Source organism: Capra hircus, chromosome 1 (genome assembly GCF_001704415.2).
Source record: "Capra hircus breed San Clemente chromosome 1, ASM170441v1, whole genome shotgun sequence".
Lineage (NCBI taxonomy): Eukaryota > Metazoa > Chordata > Mammalia > Artiodactyla > Bovidae > Capra > Capra hircus.
The window spans coordinates 75,773,513-75,794,065 of record NC_030808.1 but is presented as its reverse complement, the minus strand read 5'-3'; the positions used below and the strand labels follow the sequence as shown (position 1 = coordinate 75,794,065).

General features: G+C 40.1%; 1 protein-coding gene across 2 annotated transcripts in view; it reads left to right on the top strand.

Annotated features, from left to right (window-relative positions):
• Positions 15,139-20,553, top strand: part of CCDC50 (coiled-coil domain containing 50) — a 76,139-nt gene continuing 70,724 nt past the window's right edge. Inside the window, exon 1 of one of the 2 annotated variants that reach the window (XM_018046608.1) lies at positions 15,139-15,755. In XM_018046608.1, coding sequence (XP_017902097.1) covers positions 15,707-15,755 — 49 coding nt within the window. In that variant the 5' untranslated portion in view covers positions 15,139-15,706. The remainder of the gene's footprint in view (positions 15,756-20,553) is intronic. The other variant, XM_018046607.1, reaches the window with a different exon arrangement.

Below are 20,553 nucleotides of genomic sequence, written 5' to 3'. Positions count from 1 at the left end.
GTGAAGGATCTATTGCAGAAAAGAGACTTAACTGATGGCTTTCAAATTACATCTAGTAAAGTTCCTGAGACAGCCTTCATCCAATAAAGGGATTCAAGAAATAATTGTGTTGGCTTCCTTGACCTTGATTGGGATAACTCTGAAGCATGTTCTTCACTGACAGCCCAAGTTCCCTCTTAGATTATGCTCCAGGTGTCCACAATAGTAGCCTACTTGATAACATACTCTATCAGCCTTCTTCCTTTCCTAGGCTCATTACTCCTGTCCCCATCACTCTCTTCTGGTATTTCCTCCCAAATAAACTACTTTTATTGAATCTTTGTCTAAAAGTGCACTTCTGCTGAAAGCAAATTAAGACACCTTTAATGCAGAATATATATAATATTAACATCAAATATTAACCTCAAAACTCCATTGTACATAAATTCAATGAAAACAAGTTATGTACATATTGTTTATCTTTTCCCTCACTTACCCTATAAAATAAAGCAGGACTACATTAATATAAAAACATAAAGAGCACAAATTTACTTCAGAGACATAGTCAACCTGTTCACAGATTTCATCATCTATAGATTAGGTGTAAGGATGATTTAACTCTAGTACATTTACAGCTTGCAGATAATCTGTTTGGGTTAATAGACATTTCTTTTCTAAAATGTCCAATGGCATATTTGGTCCACACCAAATGGTTTTGGACAGGACCAAATGGTCATGCAAATATAAAAACATTTTGGCATGGACCAAATATCTAGTGGACCAAATGTCTTAGGGAGTTTCCATGGTGGCTTAGTGGTAAAGAATCCACCTGCCAATGCAGAAGACGAAGATCTGATCCCTGGATCGGGAAGATTCCCTGAAGAGGGAAATGGCAACTCACTTCAGTATTCTTGCCAGGATTATCCCAAGGCCAGAGGAGCCTGGGGGGCTATAGTCCATGGGGATGCAAAAGAGTCAGATATGACAACGAGCAAACAATATAAACAACAACAAAGTATCTTATAGACATTTTGGACAGGACCAAATGTCCTGCAAAGATCTGCTTGTCATGAATTTTTTTTAGTTTAGTCTATGTCTTTTCTTGTTTTATGCCTCGGCCCAAATTTAAGTCAGAAATATACAATAACCACTAGATTTGTATCGGTTTCGGAAATTGCCTAAAGCGTGATAGAGATATTGATAAGTAGACAAAAGACCTGCTTTCGGGTTCTTTAGCTGCTTAAGCACTAAATCATCCCGTCCAGTAAGGATGGGGAAATTTCACGCTGGAGGTTGCTGCAGAATTCTCATTAACTAATTCCCTGAAGAAGCTTGACTTCACCTCTGGCAGACCTTTTCTCTCCAGCACATGAGAGATGGGCTACTGACAGGAATGAGAGTGCAACCCATGTAATTAAATGAAAGAGAGGTTCATAGGAATTATGTGAAGAGAAAGAATCAGCAATCTTCGCTCCCTAGTTTAATCAGCTAATGAATGCCTGGACAGGCACCGAGTCGCTTTATTGATGCAGAATTCCATTCGACCACTCTGTTTGAATACAGAATCATAGATTCTTGGAACCTTCGCTTGCTTTGAATGCTGAACCTGACCTAGTCTAACCTGCCTCAACCTATCCCTATAGGTTCCTTGCTGACTACATTTCCATATAACCTCTATATGCCAGTACACTGTGTTTTAGACCAAGTATTTTACAGAAGAAAACTTGCAGCAAGATTACATGCTGATGTTTTATTGGAGGGTACTGAAGGGTGACAGAATATGCCACTTTAAAATATGCCACTTTGACATAAGGATTATTTTGAGCTAAAGACACTTGAAAATTAAAAGCAAGTGAAAGATAGATACTGCACCCTCCTCTTTTTCTTCCTGAAAGCAGGAAATAAAACCCCCGTATGCCCTCCTCATACCAAGAGGACAGTAACATTCTTATCTGAGAGAAAACTATAAAAATAAACCTTGCTAAACTAACAATTATCTTGCTGGTCACTTTTCTACTCAATTAACTACCCTAGCTCTAGCCTCTCTATTTTGCCACGTTCTCATGATTTACTAGTCTTCATCCAATTCAGAATAAATATGCATTCAAATCTAACAGCTTCATCGGGTCTTCAGTTACTTTTGAGGGCTCTCTAGCCTGTAAAACACATATTAAATTCATTTTTATACATTTCTCCATTAATCTGTCTATGTCAATTTAATTCTGAATCCCCGCCAAAAACTCTAAGGGGCTTAGAGGTATTATTTTGCCTCCCAAATGGTACAAAAAGGGAAAGTAAGGTATGGAAAGAGGTAAAGCAAATACAGAACAATGTGCTGCTGTGCCGGCCACAGTCTCCCATGACTCACCTGAGTCTGGCGGGTGAATCTGCTCTGAGTTCAAGGAAGCACTGCACTTCAAGAGAGTCCATGGTGGATCCAAAGGGTGAAAGTGAAAGTGTTAGTTGTTCAGTTGTATCCACTCTTGGCGGCCCTATGGAGTAGCCTGCCAGGCTCCTCTGTCTATGAAATTCTCCAGGAAAGAATACTGGAATGGGCAGCCATTTCCTTCTCCAGGGGATCTTCCTGATCCAGGGATCAAACCCAAGAGTCCCGCCTTGCCTGGGAAGGCCAAGGGATACACCTTTTAGATATTTGATGGTGGTTCAAATCTCTTCAATTCCTTTGGAATGTGATATTGTTTCTTACTTGTAAGTGCTGGTAATGCTGTAGGAAATTGATTTAAAATTATTTATTCTCTAATTGTTGCTGCTGCTGCTGCTGCTGCTAAGTCACTTCAATAATGTCCAACTCTGTGCGACCCCATAGACGGCAGTGCAACAGGCTCTCCCGCCCCTGGGATTCTCCAGGCAAGAACACTGGAGTGGGTTGCCATTTCCTTCTCCAATGCATGAAAGTGAAAAGTGAAAGTGAAGTCTCTCAGTCGTGTCCGACTCGTAGCGACCCCATGGACTGCAGCCTACCCGGCTCATGGGTCCATGGGATTTTCCAAGCAAGAGTACTGGAGTAGGGTGCCACAGCCTTCTCCGCTAATTGTTGCTAGTATATAAAAATACAATTGATTTTTGTGTGTTGAACTTGTACTCTATGCCTTTGTTTGTATTACTTCCAATAGTTGCTTTCCTTCTACTTTCTATTTAAACAATCATGTCAAATATAACTAAAGTCTATTTCTTTTCCAATCTAAGTGGACTTTATTTTCTATCCTTACTCCACTGTGGAATGTTGCACAGTAAAATATTTATTGAATAAAAACAAGGAGAATTGATATCCTTTCACTGTTCCCAGCTTAGAAGCAAACAGTGCAGTATTTCACGAACCTCTATTTTTTCTCATTTTTCATCAATACCTTTTACAATATTGAAGAGGCTTCTTTCTATTCCTGGCCTGGTAAGAGTTGCTTCTCTTAAAAGTATGAATTGGTTTCCATTTTCTCAAGATTATTTTTGATACTTTATATTGAGATGATCAAGATGTTGAGTTACAGTGACTGATTTTTAAATATTAAGTCAATTTTACACTCCTAGAAGTAACCTCAATTGGTGTCTATGTGTTATTCCTTTTGCATATTTCTACTGACCTACTGACATTTTGTTGAGAACTTTTGCATCTATCTTCATCAGGGTTACTGGTCTAATCTTTACATAGTATCTTTATCAGGTTTTGTATTCAGTGTTATGCTGCACACACAAAATAAATAGGGTCATGCTTCCACCTCCTGATTCATTCAAGTCTTCTCTTTTCACACTCCCACCTCCTAGTACTTCAATTTCATTTTTCCATCTATTACTTCATGCTTTTCGTTATCATGAATCTTATTTTTAAATACTTTATAAACACTACCTATAATGAGCTGTTTGCTTTAAGCAAACAGTTGTCTTTTAGAAAAATAAAGGGAAAAAGAAAAGAAGCTATTCTTCCTTGAACCTGAACTTCTTTTACTATTTCTTGTAGTGTAGATATGATGGCTACACATTTTCTGAGCTTTCATCTTTCATAAGTTACCTTTATTTTATTTTTGAAGGGCCATTTTGTAACATATTGAATATTCATTTGATAGGTATTTGTTGTTATGACTTTACAGTTGTAATTTTTATTTTCTGACCTGTATTGTTTCTAGTTAGAAGTCAATCATCATTTATGTACATTTTCCCTTGTATATATTGGATTGGTCAAAAACTTCTTTCAGGTTTTTCCATACAATGTTATGGAAAAACCCAAACCAACTTTTTGCCCAGCCCAATAATATGTCATTTTTCTTTGGATGTTTTGAAGATTTTCTGTTCCTCTATGGTTGTCACCCATTTCTACTAGAGTGGTTTAAGTGCTTTTTCTTTGTATTTTTCCTTCTTGGGTTTTCCTGAGCTTCATGGACCTGTAGACTACGCTTTGAAATAAAATCTGGGAAATTTTCAACTATTATTTTCTCAGGGTTTTTTTTGGTCATTATCTTTCGCTCCTATCTTGCGTCCTTAAGCCTCTGTGTTATAAACAGTATACTATTATTCCACTGGTAATAAGGGCTTTTTTTAAAAAAAAAAGAAATCTGTTTTTTCTCTTTTTCTGATTAAATAATTTCTATTTGTCTGTTCTCAAGTTCACTGAGTCTGTATCTGCCATCTCCAATATATCATTAAGTCCATCAGTGATTTTTTTTTTCCACTTTAGAAATTGTAATTTTTGTTTCTAGGATTTCCATTTATGTTTTTGGTTTTTATCTGCTAAAATTCTATACTTGTTCACTGTTTTTTTTTTTTTTTTTTTGTATAATTTTGATTTCACTACTGAGTTTCTGGGCTTCCCTGGTGGCTTAGTGGTAAAGAATCTGCCTGCTAATGCATGAGATGCAGGTTTGATCCCTGAGTTGGGAAGATGGCCTGCAGAAGGAAATGGCAACCCAGGCCAGTATTCTTGACTGGGAAATCCCATGGACAAAGGAGCACGGCAGACTACAGTTTATGAGGTAACAGAAGAGTTGGACATGATTTAGTGACTGAACAACTGGGAGTTTCTAGCTATTTATTCATCATGACTACATAGTTTGCAGGTCCTTAAAAATATTTCTCAGTTCAGTTCAGTTGCTCAGTCGTGTCCGACTCTGCGACCCCATGAATCGCAGCACGCCAGGTCTCCCTGTCCATCACCAACTCCCATAACTGCTGAAAATAGTCCTTTTATGTCCTTGACTGCTGAATTCAACATCTGGGTCATCTTGGTGTTTGTTTCCTCTGATTGCCTTTTTCTGGATTATTCATCACATTTTCCTACTCTTTTACCTGTCTAGTAATTTTGGGTGGGAAAACTTTTCTTTCCTTATGAACATTTTGAATGATACATTGTAAAGAATCTGGGTTAAATTAACTGTTTTTTTTTTTTAATGACTGTTGAGTTTTGTTTCAGCAGGCAGTTATATGCTAGAAGTTCTTTCTGTCAAAGCTTGGTTTTAGGGTGTGTTAGATTAGACACGACTGAGCGAATTCCCTTTCACTTTTCACTTTCACGCATTGGAGAAGGAAATGGCAACCCCCTCCAGTGTTCTTGCCTGGAGAATCCTAGGGGCGGGGGAGCCTGGTGGGCTGCCATCTATGGGGTCACACAGAGTCGGAGACGACTGAAGTGACTTAGCAGCAGCAGCAGCAGATTAGATTAGCTACAGAATATTCTTTACTAGTAGGCTATCCATATAATTTATGGCCTCTTTGGTAGTTTTAGGACTTCCCTGGTGGCTCAGATGGTAAAGCATCTGTCTACAATGCAGGAGACCTGGGTTCAATCCCTGGGTTGGGAAGATCCGCTGGAGAAGGAAATGGCAATCCACTCCAGTACTATTGCCTGGAAAATCCCGTGGACAGAGGAGCCTGGTAGGCTACAGTCCACGGGGTCGCAAAGAGTTGGACACGACTGAGCGACGTTCCTTCCTTCCTTCCTTCCTTCCTTGGTAGTTTACCTGAATATCAGATGTGTTAATGAGATCTCTCCACTCTCAGTGCATCTTTTTAACATTTTCCTGCATCTGGTGCCCTCTAGAATGGCCATTCCATCCTCTATTTTGTGGATGCTGCTTTCTGTTAGGCCTCCTAGGGTTGGTTTCATCAGACAGATATGCGATGCTGGCTTTGACCAAGGACTTGGGAACTCCTGCGTGCAGTTTCTGCTTCTTCAATCCTCTGCCCCTCAAGTTCTAATTGTGTCAGAAGCCCTGAACTCTATTTTATGACTCTCCAGAGAGAGTGCTGGGACTCCACTCCCTTTATAAAAGTTGGAAAATTGTACCAAATTAAAAAGTTAATAAGAGCATGGGAGCTCATTCACGTATTTGCCTTCTCCCAGGGATCATATTGCCTAAAGCCCAGGACTTTAAAACATTTGCCACATATGTTTTCTCCAACATTATGCTTGTTTATGGAGGGAGGACATGCTTGGAACCATGACTCTATCTGAGCAAGAATGCAAGTCTAAATAGGCTTTTAAATTTTGAATGATGAAATATGTAATATTTTATATGTAAAGAAAAAATAGAAAATATCACCACACCGGGACCAAAGTCAGTATTTTTCCATACTAGCCTCAAATATGTGGCTTTTTCCTCAAAGAATCGAAACTTTACAGATATAATTGAAATACACTCTTTTGGTTATTTACTGCTGTATATACCATTCTGGGCTTCTCTAATGGCTCAGTGGTAAAGAATCCATCTGCAATGGAGGAGATGCAGGAGACTCATGTTTCATTCCTGGGTTGAGAAGATCCCATGGAGGAGGACATGGCAATACACTCCAGTATTGCCTGGAAAATCCCATGGACACAGGAGCTTGACAGGCTATAGTCAGTGATGTTGCAAAGAGTCAGATACAACTGAAGCAACTGAGCACAATATATCATTCTACAGCTTCTTAATTTTAAACAATAACATTCATTTCTTTATTTGATATTCAGCAAATTGAGGGTTTCCTTGGTGGCTCAAACAGTAAAGAATCTGCCTGCAATGCAGGAGATGAGGTTTCATCCATAGGTCATGTAGATCCTCTGGAGAAGGAAGTGGCAACCCACTCGAGTATTCTCGCCTGGGAAATCCCATGGACAGAGGAGCCTGGTGGGCTACAATCCATGGGGTCACAAAGAGTCAGACACAAATGAGCAACTGCCACTTTCACTTTTTGACAAATTGATCCAGATCAGTGAAGACAGTTTATCTCTGTCGCACATGATTTTATCTGGAATGTCTCAACTGGATTTTGAAGATTCATTTTCAAAATGCTTGGCAGTCCTCTTGGTGTTAGCTGTCAACTGGGAGCTCCACTAGGGGTTCAGGCTTGGGATCTTTGTTGCCCTATAGAGAGCCTCTCCACATGGCTAGATGAGCTTCACATAGCATGGAGCTGTTCAGATAGTCACATTTCTTATAAGGCAACTTACTTCTCTCAGAGTATCAAAGCAGAAATTGCCTAGTCTTAATGTCAGGGCTTTCAAGTCTCAGAATGTTACTTCTACTGCATTTTACTGGTCAATGTAGTCACAGATGCAGCCCAGATTCAATGGGAGGAGAATTAGACTCCATGTGTCAATGAGGGTCTATAATATCATTATGCAGGAGGGCAAGTATGATAGGATGCAAGATTGTGGTCATTTTTGCAAATATAATCTACAACTCACAATCTTTTGCATTCCTTATTCCTTCCCCTCCTCCTCTACTCAGAGGTAGCCACTGTAATCAATGTTTAAACTTCTTATTCATATTTTTATGCCTTTATTAAAGCTCTCTCTAGCACAGAACACCTTTCATGCTTCAAGCATTCTTTATATAGAGCCAAACAAAGTACTGAAGAAATTTCACAAGGTATAACATGACAGAAATTCCTTAGATGTATTTATCCAAGAATCTTCTAAGGCCATTACAGTGCTAACAACTTGAGTTACACATGTTTATCCTGTTTCCTTCTCTCAATTTGAATTTATAGTCTTGCCCTTTTAGTTATAGGTATCATGGGGAAAATAACATGGAGAAAGAAGATTCCTGAATTATGGGTCTCCTGCATAAAAACTGAGTATGCAATTCTTCTTTAAGAGCATATTCCAATTTTTTCTAGGTGGAAGATCTTTTTAATTTAGACCTTCCTTCATTCACAATTGCTTGCAGTTACTTTTGGTTGAAAAAAAATATATCCACAGAAAGTTATGCTGACCTTAGTAATGTTCATAAAAAATTTTATATATGAATCACAAATGTACCTGAGTTCATTAAAAAAATGGAATTATGTTTTATGAGAGATTTATTATTCATACAATTTGTAGATCATTTCATGTATATATATGTGTGTATGTGTGTACATATATATAAATTAGTGGAACTAATGATAGTAACTCCATCACGTGAGATTTTTCCCCCAGAGGCTAGGAATATTTTACTATAGCTCACATGGCTGTATCTTGCTTTAGCTCTGTCTTAGGTCATGATCCTCCTCCTTGCATGAGTCAGAACCTGTGCCAGTGTACTTTACATCCCTGGATGTGAAGCCTGCTGACATCTCACCCTAGTTGCTGCCAAGTCTCTTGGATGAGAATCCCTTGCTCTGGCTCCATGTAGACTCACTTTCTTCATTGTTGTCTCTTGCCTGCACTCTCGTGGCAGCCATGAAAAATCCCCCGAATGACAGTGGTATCCATACTTACTTTTTATGGTCCTTATTTTTTCACTTAAGAAATGTATTTGTATGTAAGAAATAAATGTCCCATAAGCAAAAGTTAGACTTCAGGACGTGGTTATAAATAAGTTGAAGTTTCCTTTTGGCAAAGTTAGAGTTCTGTCTTTTTAACCTAGTTGTTTCTCTAAATCACTTCAAGGATGTTTACAATCTATTAAGGTCTAGATTTTTTCTCTTAAAAGTCATTTTTGAAAAGAAAATATTAAGAAATGTACGTAAAAAATATTGTTTGATCAGCATTTTAATACTTCTTTACCAAATACTTTATTCAACAATGTATTCAATACATGTTTCATGAGCAGTTATTATATGCGAACACTGTTCTATGTACTTAGGATTCACATAGGCGAAGATCCAATCCTCTCACCCAACTAGACAGATGTATTGAATAAACATATAAACCTGTAATATCTGCAAGAATAACTGACGTGGAGAGGAAAAAAAAGAGTGGGCAGATATGGAATGACAGACAAGGTCAGGAAATATCTCTCTGAGAAGGTGGCATTTGAGTAGACACTTGAATGAAATTAGGGGAGCACGTCATAAAGTTGTTTGGCAAGGGGTTGTGTAGGGTGAAGGCTTTCCAGGAAGAAAGACCAGTTAAATCAAAGGTATTGATGCCAGAATATGCATGGCCCGGGAGGAACAGCAAGGTGTCAGGGTGAGAGAAGGCCTCTTCCTTTCTTACAAGAGCAAGGAAATGAAATCAGAGTGGTAGGGGTGATTCCAGTAGATTATGGTATGCACTTTGGATTGTATTCTGAAGAAGATGGAATGCCACAGAGATTCAAATGCAAAGGAGTAACATTCTTTGACTCTTATTTGAAAATGTGGATGATTCTGAAGATATAGAGAAAAAACTAGTGGTTACCAGTGGGGAGGGGAAGGGAAAGAGAGGGGAGCAACACAGAGATGGGAAATTAAGAGCTACAAACTATAAAGTATAAAATAAACCACAGGATACATGCTACCACATAGGAAATGTAGCCAGTATTTTATAACAACTATAAATGAAGTATAACCCTTAAAACTATGAATCACTCTATTACACACCTGTAATGTATAATACTGTATATAAATTATAACTCATTAAAAACTCAGAAAGCAGAAAAAAAGAGATAAAAAGAAAGGTATTTGTTTGTGTGTTTTCATGCGATTGAGTCACTATATCCATCCTCACCTGAAATCTGTCCAGAGATGTTCAGTTACAGGAGCCAACAAGCTTCCTTCTCTCGTGCACATCAGTATGGGCTGCATTTTCTGTTACTTGCCACCAGGCACCTCCTGTCTGCTAGGAGCAACTTTCCATGTACATGCTGTCTGCAGTTCTCAGGCAGAATGCTCTCACCACCTGGCATCTCAGAACACAGGAAACAGTCACCCCAGAAAATGTGCAAACCATTTGAGGCTAGGTTTGGAGAGTTACATCATGTTCTGAGAGAGGAATGACCACCTTTGGAGGGTACACTGTTCAAAATTCTGGAGGAATGGATCCTGAAAACTGTGAGAGAACATCACCTGGCATCAGCTGATCTCAGCTGCTCCCTGAGTAGTGAGGGCTGAGCGTCCTTCCTGAAACAGTGGGTCTTTGGCAAACTTGCTTCTGGATACCAATGTGTTTATGGTCATATCCATCAGTTGCCAGAAGCATGGGGAGGAAACTGATTCTGAACGCACAGTCTCGTGAACACCGACATTCTGCTTCAACATTTATTTCTGAAAATGTTTTACCAGTTTGTGCTCCTTTCAAGACAGTTTGGTTTCACGATGAACAGGACTACCTGGGCTTCTTCTCTTCTCGCTTCTCTGACGCTAGTGAACCCCAAGGGGTCCAGGGCTGAGTTCAGCTGGCAGGTACGGACCTTACATTCCAGTCCCAGTAAATCCTCTGCTAGGCACTTGAGATCTTTTAGGATTGCGGTAGGGTGGGCTTCCCAGAGCCTGTTCTCCCCAGTTGTCTTGATTGTCATCAGTTTGAAAGGAATTCTACTCTATTGACCATAAGCATCAACAGCCTGCTGCCAGACTGTTGGGATCTGCATCTTAGATCCCCACCAAGGACTGTGCAAATGACCTTACCTCTCCCTGCTTCAGCTTCCTCCTCTGTAAAATGGAGATAATAAAACCAAACACACACACACACACATTTTTAAATTTATATTTCAATGGGAGTGTGGCTTTGGTGCATTTTCAGCAAAGACTGAATTGGATACCTGGATTCAATCCACCATCTTTACTGAAACATCTCCATTCACTTTTTTCTTCTTAATAAATATATTTTATTGACGTTTAATTGATTTACTATGTTTCAGATGCACAGTAAGGTGATTTGGTTATACATATACACATTAATTTTTTTCAAATTATTTCCCATTATAAGTTATTCCCTTTGTTGCTTGTTACATGTCCATTTTTTAAAAGCAGAAATCTAGCATTCTATTCATACTGAGTCAAACAGGTGGAATCAAAATGTCATACACTTTTTAGTTAGGAAAAAGTTCATGTTTTCTAAAATATAAATATTATACATACTTTATATATATATTACTCCTTTGAAGGAAAGTTATGACCAACCAATATAGCATATTAAAAAGCAGAGACATTATTTTGTCAACAAAGGTCTGTCTAGTCAAGGCTATGGCTTTTCCAGTGGCCATGTATGGATGTGAGAGTTGGACTATAAAGACAGCTGAGTGCCAAAGAATTGATGCTTTTGAACCAGGAGATCAGTCCTGAATATTCATTGAAGGACTGATGCTGAAGCTGAAACTCCAATACTTTGGCCACCTGATGCAAAGAGCTGACTCATTTGAAAAGACCCTGATGCTGGGAAAGATTGAGGGCAGGAGGAGAAGGGGATGACAGAGGATGAGATGGTTGGATGGCATCACTGACTCAATGGACATGAGTTTGGGTGAACTCCAGGAGTTGGTGATGGATAGGGAGGCCTGGCATGCTGCAGTTCATGGGACTGCAAAGAGCTGGACATGACTGAGCGACTGAACTGAACTGATAAGTATACAAAAAACTTCGTAATCTGATTACTCTCTCTCAACTCTCCTATTGCTGCTTCCTTATGAATAACCTGGAAGTCAATCAAAAGTTCTCTTTTCCAGTCCTTGTTGCCCTTATTTTGTCAACATATTTGACACTACAGCCAATCAAACCTTTAAATGAATATGAAACTTAGCAGTTGGATACATGAAGATGGAACTCATGGAGAATTTGGGTTGAAAATATAAATTTTGGGGTTTGTCAGAATATTAGGTTGAACCACATTAATTGTCAATTTTTTTCAGTCAAAATTGTGCCATACTGGCAATTTCATTTACCCAAGGGTTAATAATTAAAGCAGAGACTGGATTAATAACTAGAAGTAATAAGAATAGTTAGGAAGGAATAGTTTGAGTACTAAAGTGCAGTCTGAAACACTCCAGCATTTGAAGGTCTAGGAAATTAGGAGGAACCCATAAAGAAAGACACATAGGAGTGTGTATGTATGTGTGTTTAGTTTTGGTGTACATTCTAGGGGTGGTCAGTTGCCTAACTAGGAATACAAACTGAAGCGTTATAACCTAGGATTTTACCAGAAGGCTACACTTCAAAGAAAATTGTAATAGGAACATTAAGCTATTTCCAAAAAATTTAGATTAATAACAGAAATTTCATAGTACAATATAATGAATATTAGGAATCAGTTTAAATTTGGGAATATTTGAAATATATAGATATTTGAATTGGTTTAAATATTTAAAAAAAATTCCCCACTCTTATTTGGGTAGGGTGTAAGAACCAACAGAGTCTTTCAGTCTTTAATTTGTACAGTGGTACTCAAGGCATGATTCCAAAATAATGTGTGTGTTTGCACAAATATTTTATGGACTGTGTAGTTAGAGGCTATAAAAGGATAAGGAATTGAGGCTTTATTAATTTTTCAGAGTAGATTTTATGACTTTGTGCCTAAATGTGTGTATATATGAATTTAGTTTCAGACATACTTTTTTTATAACCTGGTAAAAACAATTCAGGTGGAGTTGCTAGCTTATGTGTGTGTGTTCAGTTGTGCCCGACTCTGTGACCCCATGGACTGTAGACTGCCAGCCTCCTCTGTCCACAGGATTTCCCAGGCAAGAATAATGGAGTGGGTTGCCATTCCCTTCGCCAGGGGATCTTTCCAACCCAAGGATCAAACCCTCATCTCCCGTATCTCCTGCATTGGCAGGCAGATTCTTTACCATTGCATGACCTGGGAAGCCTATAACTATCTCCAATAATTGGCAGATACCAGTATCCTGAAGAACTCTCAAAAGTGAGCTTACATTGTTTGAATCATTTTTTAACAACATGGCTAGTGGTGTAGATAAGTGAGGGAGATAAATGAGGTAAGTGAAAATACAAAAACTAAAACCAGCCCAAAACAAAAAAATGTATTAAGAAGATGAGTTAAATCATATCTATTACATGGGAATAGTAAGCCAATAAGAGGAAAGCTGAGAATTGACTCCTGGATTTGGCAACATGGAGATCATTGTTAATTCTAATAAAAACAGCTGTTTCTTGGAGCAATGAGGCTAAAAACTATGATTGAAATACTCAAGAAAGACCAAGAGAATAGGAAGTGGAGATCATATGAATAGATGCATATGTTTTATGGTCTTACAGTGATCATAAGAAATGTCGATGTCAAGGAAAACAAAGCAATGACGCTTTGGCATATCTCAACTATACTAATCAGAGTCTAGGCAAAAGAATGCACACTCAAAATAGTTAAGCTGGAAAGAATATAATTAAGGGATTATTTACAAAGGTATGGGTGTGGTTAAGGGAACCAGTAACAGTGTGAAGCTATTACCACTCTGGGCCTGAAGGGGCACTGTAAAGAAATGGTATTATGAGAGACTCATGAGCGCTGGAACTCTGGGAGAGAGGTTTCTAGACAGGCATTGTAGTCAGAGAGACACAGTATGACCAAAATTTTGGCCTAGGTAGCATAAAGGAAAGGCATGTAATATACACCCTGACATTTCCCTCCTCCTTTTTTTTTTTTTTTAAATCTTTTGCCAATGTTGTGCATTGGTCTAACTCAAAAAGAAGCCACAGGGCAAGGAGACCCTGGTGATGTTTTCATAAATGTCACCCTCCCAGAGCAGAGCATGACAGAGGAATGAAGACAATGAATTTTGGGGAGGAAAACAGACAATACTGTTATTATAAATATTCTCTATGACCATGGGAAGTTAAAAAAAAGAAGTCATAGAAGGCAGGCAACTTAAAATTCCCCACGAAGCTACTTTTCTAATATTTCTATTTACACACTTAATTTGCTGGTGTTCTTTCTGCCTAGTAATAGGGTTGGCTAACCTTTTCTGAAAATGATCCAATAGTAATTATTTTATAATTTGAGTACAAAGAGGCAAGATTGAAAATACTATGTTGTATTTCTATAAGCACTTAAATGTAATCATTTAAACACATAAAAAGCAGCCATTCAAATCCAGTGGCCCAGGGTTTGCCACCCTCTGGCTTAGAAAATCCTTTCTTAAATTTTTGCTAATCTTAAGTCAATGGCAAGTCCAAATAAACCCTCCTCCATGTGGCCTCTCATACAGTTACTCCTTGAGCTGTTGAGTGACAGAATATCAACTTTTACTAGTTCGAGGTAGTAAAATGTGCTAGCCTAAATTGAGAAGATGCTGGAGGTAAATACCAGAATCCAGAGCAGTGGGAATCTCAGGGACCCGCTGGTTTGCTACTATGGTAACACCAGAACACACCCTCTTCATCTTTACTGTCTCCTTACCTTTACTTCTGTCTTCAGTTTGGCCTCATTGTCTATTAAGAAGAGTCAACCCTCCTCACAAGAAACAATGCTTATCTGTCTTTCTTTATATAATAACCTCAGATAAGTATTCTACTTGACTTGTCTTGGTCACACACCCATCCTTAGATGAATGTATGTAGGTGAGGGAGGAAGCTTGTTGATGGTGGAGAGGTTCTTTGATCGCACAAGCTTGGGGGAGGAGGCCCCTTCCGAAGAGGACTTCCCAAAGGGAGGGAGAATTCTGTTGCCAGGAGATGCTATTTCGGGGAAATAAAAATGTCACAATTATAGACCAATGTGTGACATGCCAGAAGAGGGAGATGTCTGACGCATGTTGTTATCACCCACAGTATCTAACATTGGACTCGCTAGACATTCGTGCATTTTTGATGAATGAATGACTCAGTTCCCTCAACTGGTTGTGAACATTCTCTTAACTCGCCTAGCTTCTGATCAGCGGCTCCCTAGTTTTGTACATTGTAGTAGAGAGTTTTTAATGACCAAACATCATCTTTCCTCTAATCCCAGGAGACAGAGTGTCCCAGAGAGCCAGGCACACAGGAAGCATCCTGTGGAAAGAGCCCAAGAATGGGGACTACACCGGCGACAGAAACGACTGTTGTAGGGGATCCGTGCGGCCTTTTGGCCGAGGCCTTCAGGACACAAGGCCCCCGCCGACAGACGCGACCCTCCCTTGGGAGGGAGGCAGGGCGAGGGGGCGGGGGCCCTAGCCGCCGGCGCGTCACTCGGCACAAAGGAGACAGCAGGGAGGCGGCCGCAGGAGCCGATCTGCGCTCGCCAGCCACTTGAATTGCGGTTACAGACCTGCAGCTCCCCTCCCCCTCCCCACCCAGGCCCGCCCGCCCGCCCGCCTTTCTGTCTCCTTTCTCCCTCCGTACTGGCCGGCCCGGGTCCATTTCCGGGCTCCGGGTATTCGGTATTGATCAGGGCCGGGGGCGCGGTAGCAGGTGGCTGCGGCGGCGCAGCCTGCTGCGTCCGGGTCGGTCTCCCGCCGCCCTTGTCGCTAGCCCTTGCACGACGGCCCGTCCCGTCCTCCGGGCCCGAGCGCTGCCGGCTGGACTTTGCGCCGCGTCGGGCGCTGCTGCTGCTGCGCGCCGGGCCGTGCTCTGTGCAGGCGGCGGCCGGGAAGCCGGAGGCGAAGTGCAGCCCGGACCCCAGGCCAACATGGCTGAAGTCACCATCGACCAGTCCAAGCTGCCGGGAGTCAAGGAAGGTAGGGGCCGGGCCGTGGAGCGCGCGCCGGGCCCCTCCGGCTCCCAGCGCCGGGTCCCTCCCGAGGGAGGAGGGCCTTCCTAGTCTCGGCGGCCCCCGCGGCCTTCGCTTGGCGCCCACCGGGTGCCGGCCCGCCGTGGCCGGGAAGAAATTGAATTCCGGTTCTGCTGCGGGACCTTGGGCAAGTCACCTAAGTTCTGAGCCCGTTTTTCTCCACCGTCGGGAGATGGGGGGAGAGGCCAACACCACTCTCATCAAGTGGTTGTGCAAAGGTTCTCCAGAATAGCCGTGCCGTTAGTGAAAGCTCCAGAGCTGGGTTCCTCTGACTTTACTTCTCTTCTTAAAAATTCAGGCCCAGCCTAGCTGGCTTGAAGGCTAGGAAGTGGGGAGTGGTTGACGTTCAGTTCCTTGTGGAACCTTTGTTTTGAAACTTGACTCTTTCCCTCCTTCTGTCTACGTTTCCTAGCGCTGCGTCTGGCTGGCTGGCTGACTTTCCCACCTTTTTCCAGGTTTAAAAGTTTAGTCTGGGCATTGCCCAGCGCGAGCAGCCAGATGGGAAGCTGCTATAAATAAGCATTTTCTCACAAAAAGCAGTAAGCGAGGGGAAGCAGGGGACTCATTGTGATCTTGAATTTTGCTAGTTTCCTATACTGATGTCCAGATGTAAGAGCTTGATTACTACTGGTCTGGCTTGACTTCTAGCAAGAAGCCCATTGACTTCTTGCCTCTTGTCTTCATCCTAGACGCCCCCCCCCCCTTTTTTTTTTAAACTGAGCTCTTGGGTGCTGGATCGCTGTAATGTTTAGTAATCTTAGGCTGTTATTTGTCCCTGGGAAGCATAGAAGTCCCAGAGTGCTATCCCGGCTTGCAGAGATTGCCTTTGTAGTGGATGTCATTTGTTTCAGCTGACTCTTGTGGTCTTAGTTGTCCTGGGAAGGTGGAATTGAAAAGGATCTTTGCTTTCTTGGAATTGTGTGTTTCATTGCCAACCTGATTTGACTCAGGGTTTTGTGGCTGCTAGGGCTGAACCCAGGATCCAAAGAAAGCTTGACTGCTTTAGGCTCCAGAGTTCCAAACACCAGGAGACAGTCGCTGGTTTTGTGTAGAATTTTTAATACGTTTGGGCCTGTCCTGTTGTTCCTAAAGGATGTTAGAGTTTTTTAGGCCGGAGATTTTTTATCAAGTGGTGTTTTTCAACCCTTGAGTTCCCATCTTGGTTTTGGTAAAGGTTCTTGCATTCATATGTAAATGATTTTTTCTTTGCACGGTCCAGTCTGGAGCTGAATGGTGGGAAAGGCAAATTTGCACTTTGAAAGTCCTAGTCTTAGAGATTGTCTTTAACCTTTGTGGTATGAAGTTGTGCGTGTGTGTTTATATATATCCTTGCATATATAATGCTTCCTTGAGGGGTGTGAGGAGTAGGATAAGAATTGGAGTTCAGACACAACCTCAATTTGTTAACTAGGGCTTCCCTGGTGGCTCAGTCGGTAAGGAATCTGCCTGCAGTGTGGGAGACCTGGGTTTGATCCCTGAGTTGGGAAGATCTCCTGGAGGAGGGCATGGCAACTCACTTCAGTTTTTTTGTCTGGAGAATCCCCGTTAACAGAGGAGCCTCGTGGGCTACAGTCCACGGGGTTGCAAAGAGTCAGACACAACTAAGCACAGCACGCAGTCATGTAGTGCTATGGATTTACCTTGCTCCGTGTACATGTTAGTGACCTGAAACAAACTTGAAACTCTCTTTCTATGTATGCATTTGTATTACTCTTAGTTCTTTTGGTTTCTAACCAAGACATGAATGGTTTATTCCAGTATATTCTTTTCTCAAGGGTTTCAACAAACACTTTCCATCTATAAATGCAAGATTTTTCCATTGCTAAACTCTGGAGTTTAACTCATTTGGATTGGTTTTCGTTTTGCACAACTTGATATGAGGCAGTCCAGTTTATATAATATGGTCAAGTGGTATGGAAATTTATGTAGCTGTTTCATTAAATGAGAATTACATATATTGATTCACTTTGAAGGTGGTCAGAAATTGTTGAGAGATCATTGTTTTTGTAAGCATCTGATTTTTCTGGTTTAAAGATCATCAAAGGAAATGATGCACTATACTAGAAATGTCCTAATGGCGGTGTGGTTTTTGTTCTGGGACGTATTCACATCTAATAAAGTGTATCTTTCTCTAATATAACTCTTGATTATAGTCTGGTTGCTCCCTAATGATTTTTTTTGGACCCTAATTAAAGAAAATAAAGTTGGTGACCATGATTGGGTAAAACATACACAAACATTGAGACTATTCTTAATATTGAAACTCCAACTCAGTTTGAAAAGGAAGTTTAGTAATAATTTGCTTAATATTCTGGCATAGATTTTTAAACTCCAGTTTTGAAAACTCTCTACTTGTTGTATTAATGTAAACCGTTATATACAATTACAATTTGGAATCATTGGGCAAATTCCAGTAGAGACTGAGAATGCGGTGGATGTCTGCCCCTTCCCACTGTCCTTTTCTTCAGGAAGGGACCGGGCACGCTGGAACTTTTTTGTGAGCGTCTCAACAGAGGTCATGGTGGCAGCTGACTTTAGGGAAGGGGGATATTTGAAAACTTTTTTCTTCTAGGTTAAAATCCAGCACTTGCTTAGTTTTAAGATGGTCAAAGATACTCATCATTTGGACAGACTTTAAAAAAAAAACTACTTCAGTATTTTTACCTTGGGAAATCCGTCTTAAATAGGAGACAGAGATGTGTTTGAGTTCATTTGTAGTGAAAAGAATTAAGTCAAGAATTAAGTCTAAGATGAATTTTAACACACATCATTGTTTCTGGGTTAAAAAGGGTTTTTTTTTTTTTTTTTTTTGAACATCTACATACTTTTTGTAATGGAAATACTGTTGCCATTGTTTAGAAGTAATGCTTCATTTCTTCGGAAACATTTGAGGTTCTCTGCTACAAGATTTGAAATAATTCTCAATCATTTTTTTTATATCAGTGGATGTATATTTCAAATGCATCATGCAATTTGTGAATGCTAGACAAAAGTATTCTCCAGTAGAAAAAGGTTCCAACAATATTCCAATTTTTTTTTTTTTTAGTTTCGATAAAAGCTTTTTTTTCCCCTTAAAAAAAAAAGCACTTTCATTAGTTAACAAACTTAGATTTTTGGTCAGTTTTAGCCTCTTTGCTGAATTTTCTTTCTGAAACCACAATCCAGACTCCCCACTTTTTGCTCTCTCCAGTCTGATTTCCATCTCTGTGTGTCCGACTCTTAGTGACCCCCAAGGACTGTAGCCTGCCAGGCTCCTCTGTTCATGGGATTTTCCAGACAAGAATATTGGAGTGGATTGCCATTTCATCGTCCAGGGGATCTTCCTGCCCCAGGGATCAAACCCATGTCTCCTGTGTCTCCTGCTTTGACAAGGGGATTCTTTACTGCAGAGACACTGGGGAGGCCGCTTCCATAACTCTACTTAGTTTTGATTGCTCACTGCTAATCTTGCTCTTTCCTATATTTAGCAAAGGTTTCACATTATCTTAAGATTTTGGTCTGAGAGATGTAGACTGTGCATCAAAGCCATTTTAGACTCTAAAGTTTATTAACTCCTTTGCAGTTTTTTAGTCATTAGCGTTTTCCCACTTTTAAACATTGAACATGAAATATACAGTCTACAGTCCTCTCATCTACCAGGCCAACCTTCTTTCTTCTTTCCTCTCAGCAGTAAGGGAATTTATTATGTATTTTGTATTTTTACTGTCCTTCAAGTGGGAAGTTCCAGCATCTCCAAAGTTAGTTTACTCACGATTAGCATCTGATGACCACCTGTGCACTTGTGGTAGAGACATTTCTTGAAATGAAGGTAGCTAGCTATTCTGAGAGCAAATTCTTTTTCTTTAAAGATCAAAGTTAATGCATTTTCAGAAATATGCCTAGAAAGCACTGATTCATTTTAGGCCCAGAACACCATAGTGGCAAGATGAGGGTAAATTAAATTAATGGCGTAAGTCCAGAACTTTAAGTAGTAAGATACAAAATTATGTCTGTTACAGTAAGTTAGTCAAATAGTCCCAGAGATCTAAAGCATGTGGCATGCCCACAAGACACATAATGTGATGGAGGTCTCTAAGAGGTCCGTTTACTGGCTCTCAGACAAACTCAGTTTCTCTTTTCCTCAAAATTCCATAGGTTGTTTTGGAGGGTAGGGGGTGGTTATTTTTTTTTTTAATGAGACCAGTGCTAAATCTTGACTTAGGTATGTGTCTTGTTTTTCTTTACCTTGATCTGGCTTCAGATCTTTCACATAGCTGGCAAAGAGTCAGCAAATATGTGAATGTGTGAATGAATGAATGAGTAAATCATGACTACTAGATGCTCTCTTGTTAGTTTAGAAATCCTATCTCTGGCGTAATTTCCTGTTCCTTCTCAGAGCATAACCTCTTAGAGGGCAGAGATAATGCCTTTTAACCTTGACATCATGTATCTTAGTGCCACTATTATATTTATGAAAATGTTTTATGTATTTTTTCTAGTGTTTTTTTTTTTCATAGATATGTGTTATAAATGGAATCCATACAAAGTTATGGATAACATGGAAAGTAAAAAAAAAAAAAGTCATTGCATGCTCTTCCTTATGACTTTGAAGGTAATCATTATTAAGAATAAAATTTTAGTAAAAACATTTTGAAAAATGCTATTTGGTGGTTTGAATTTTTTTTAAGTAATATGTTTAATTTTTTTTCCCCCTGAAGTAAAATACAAAGCAGTGTCATATAATTCGGAAGCTGAAAAACTGTAGA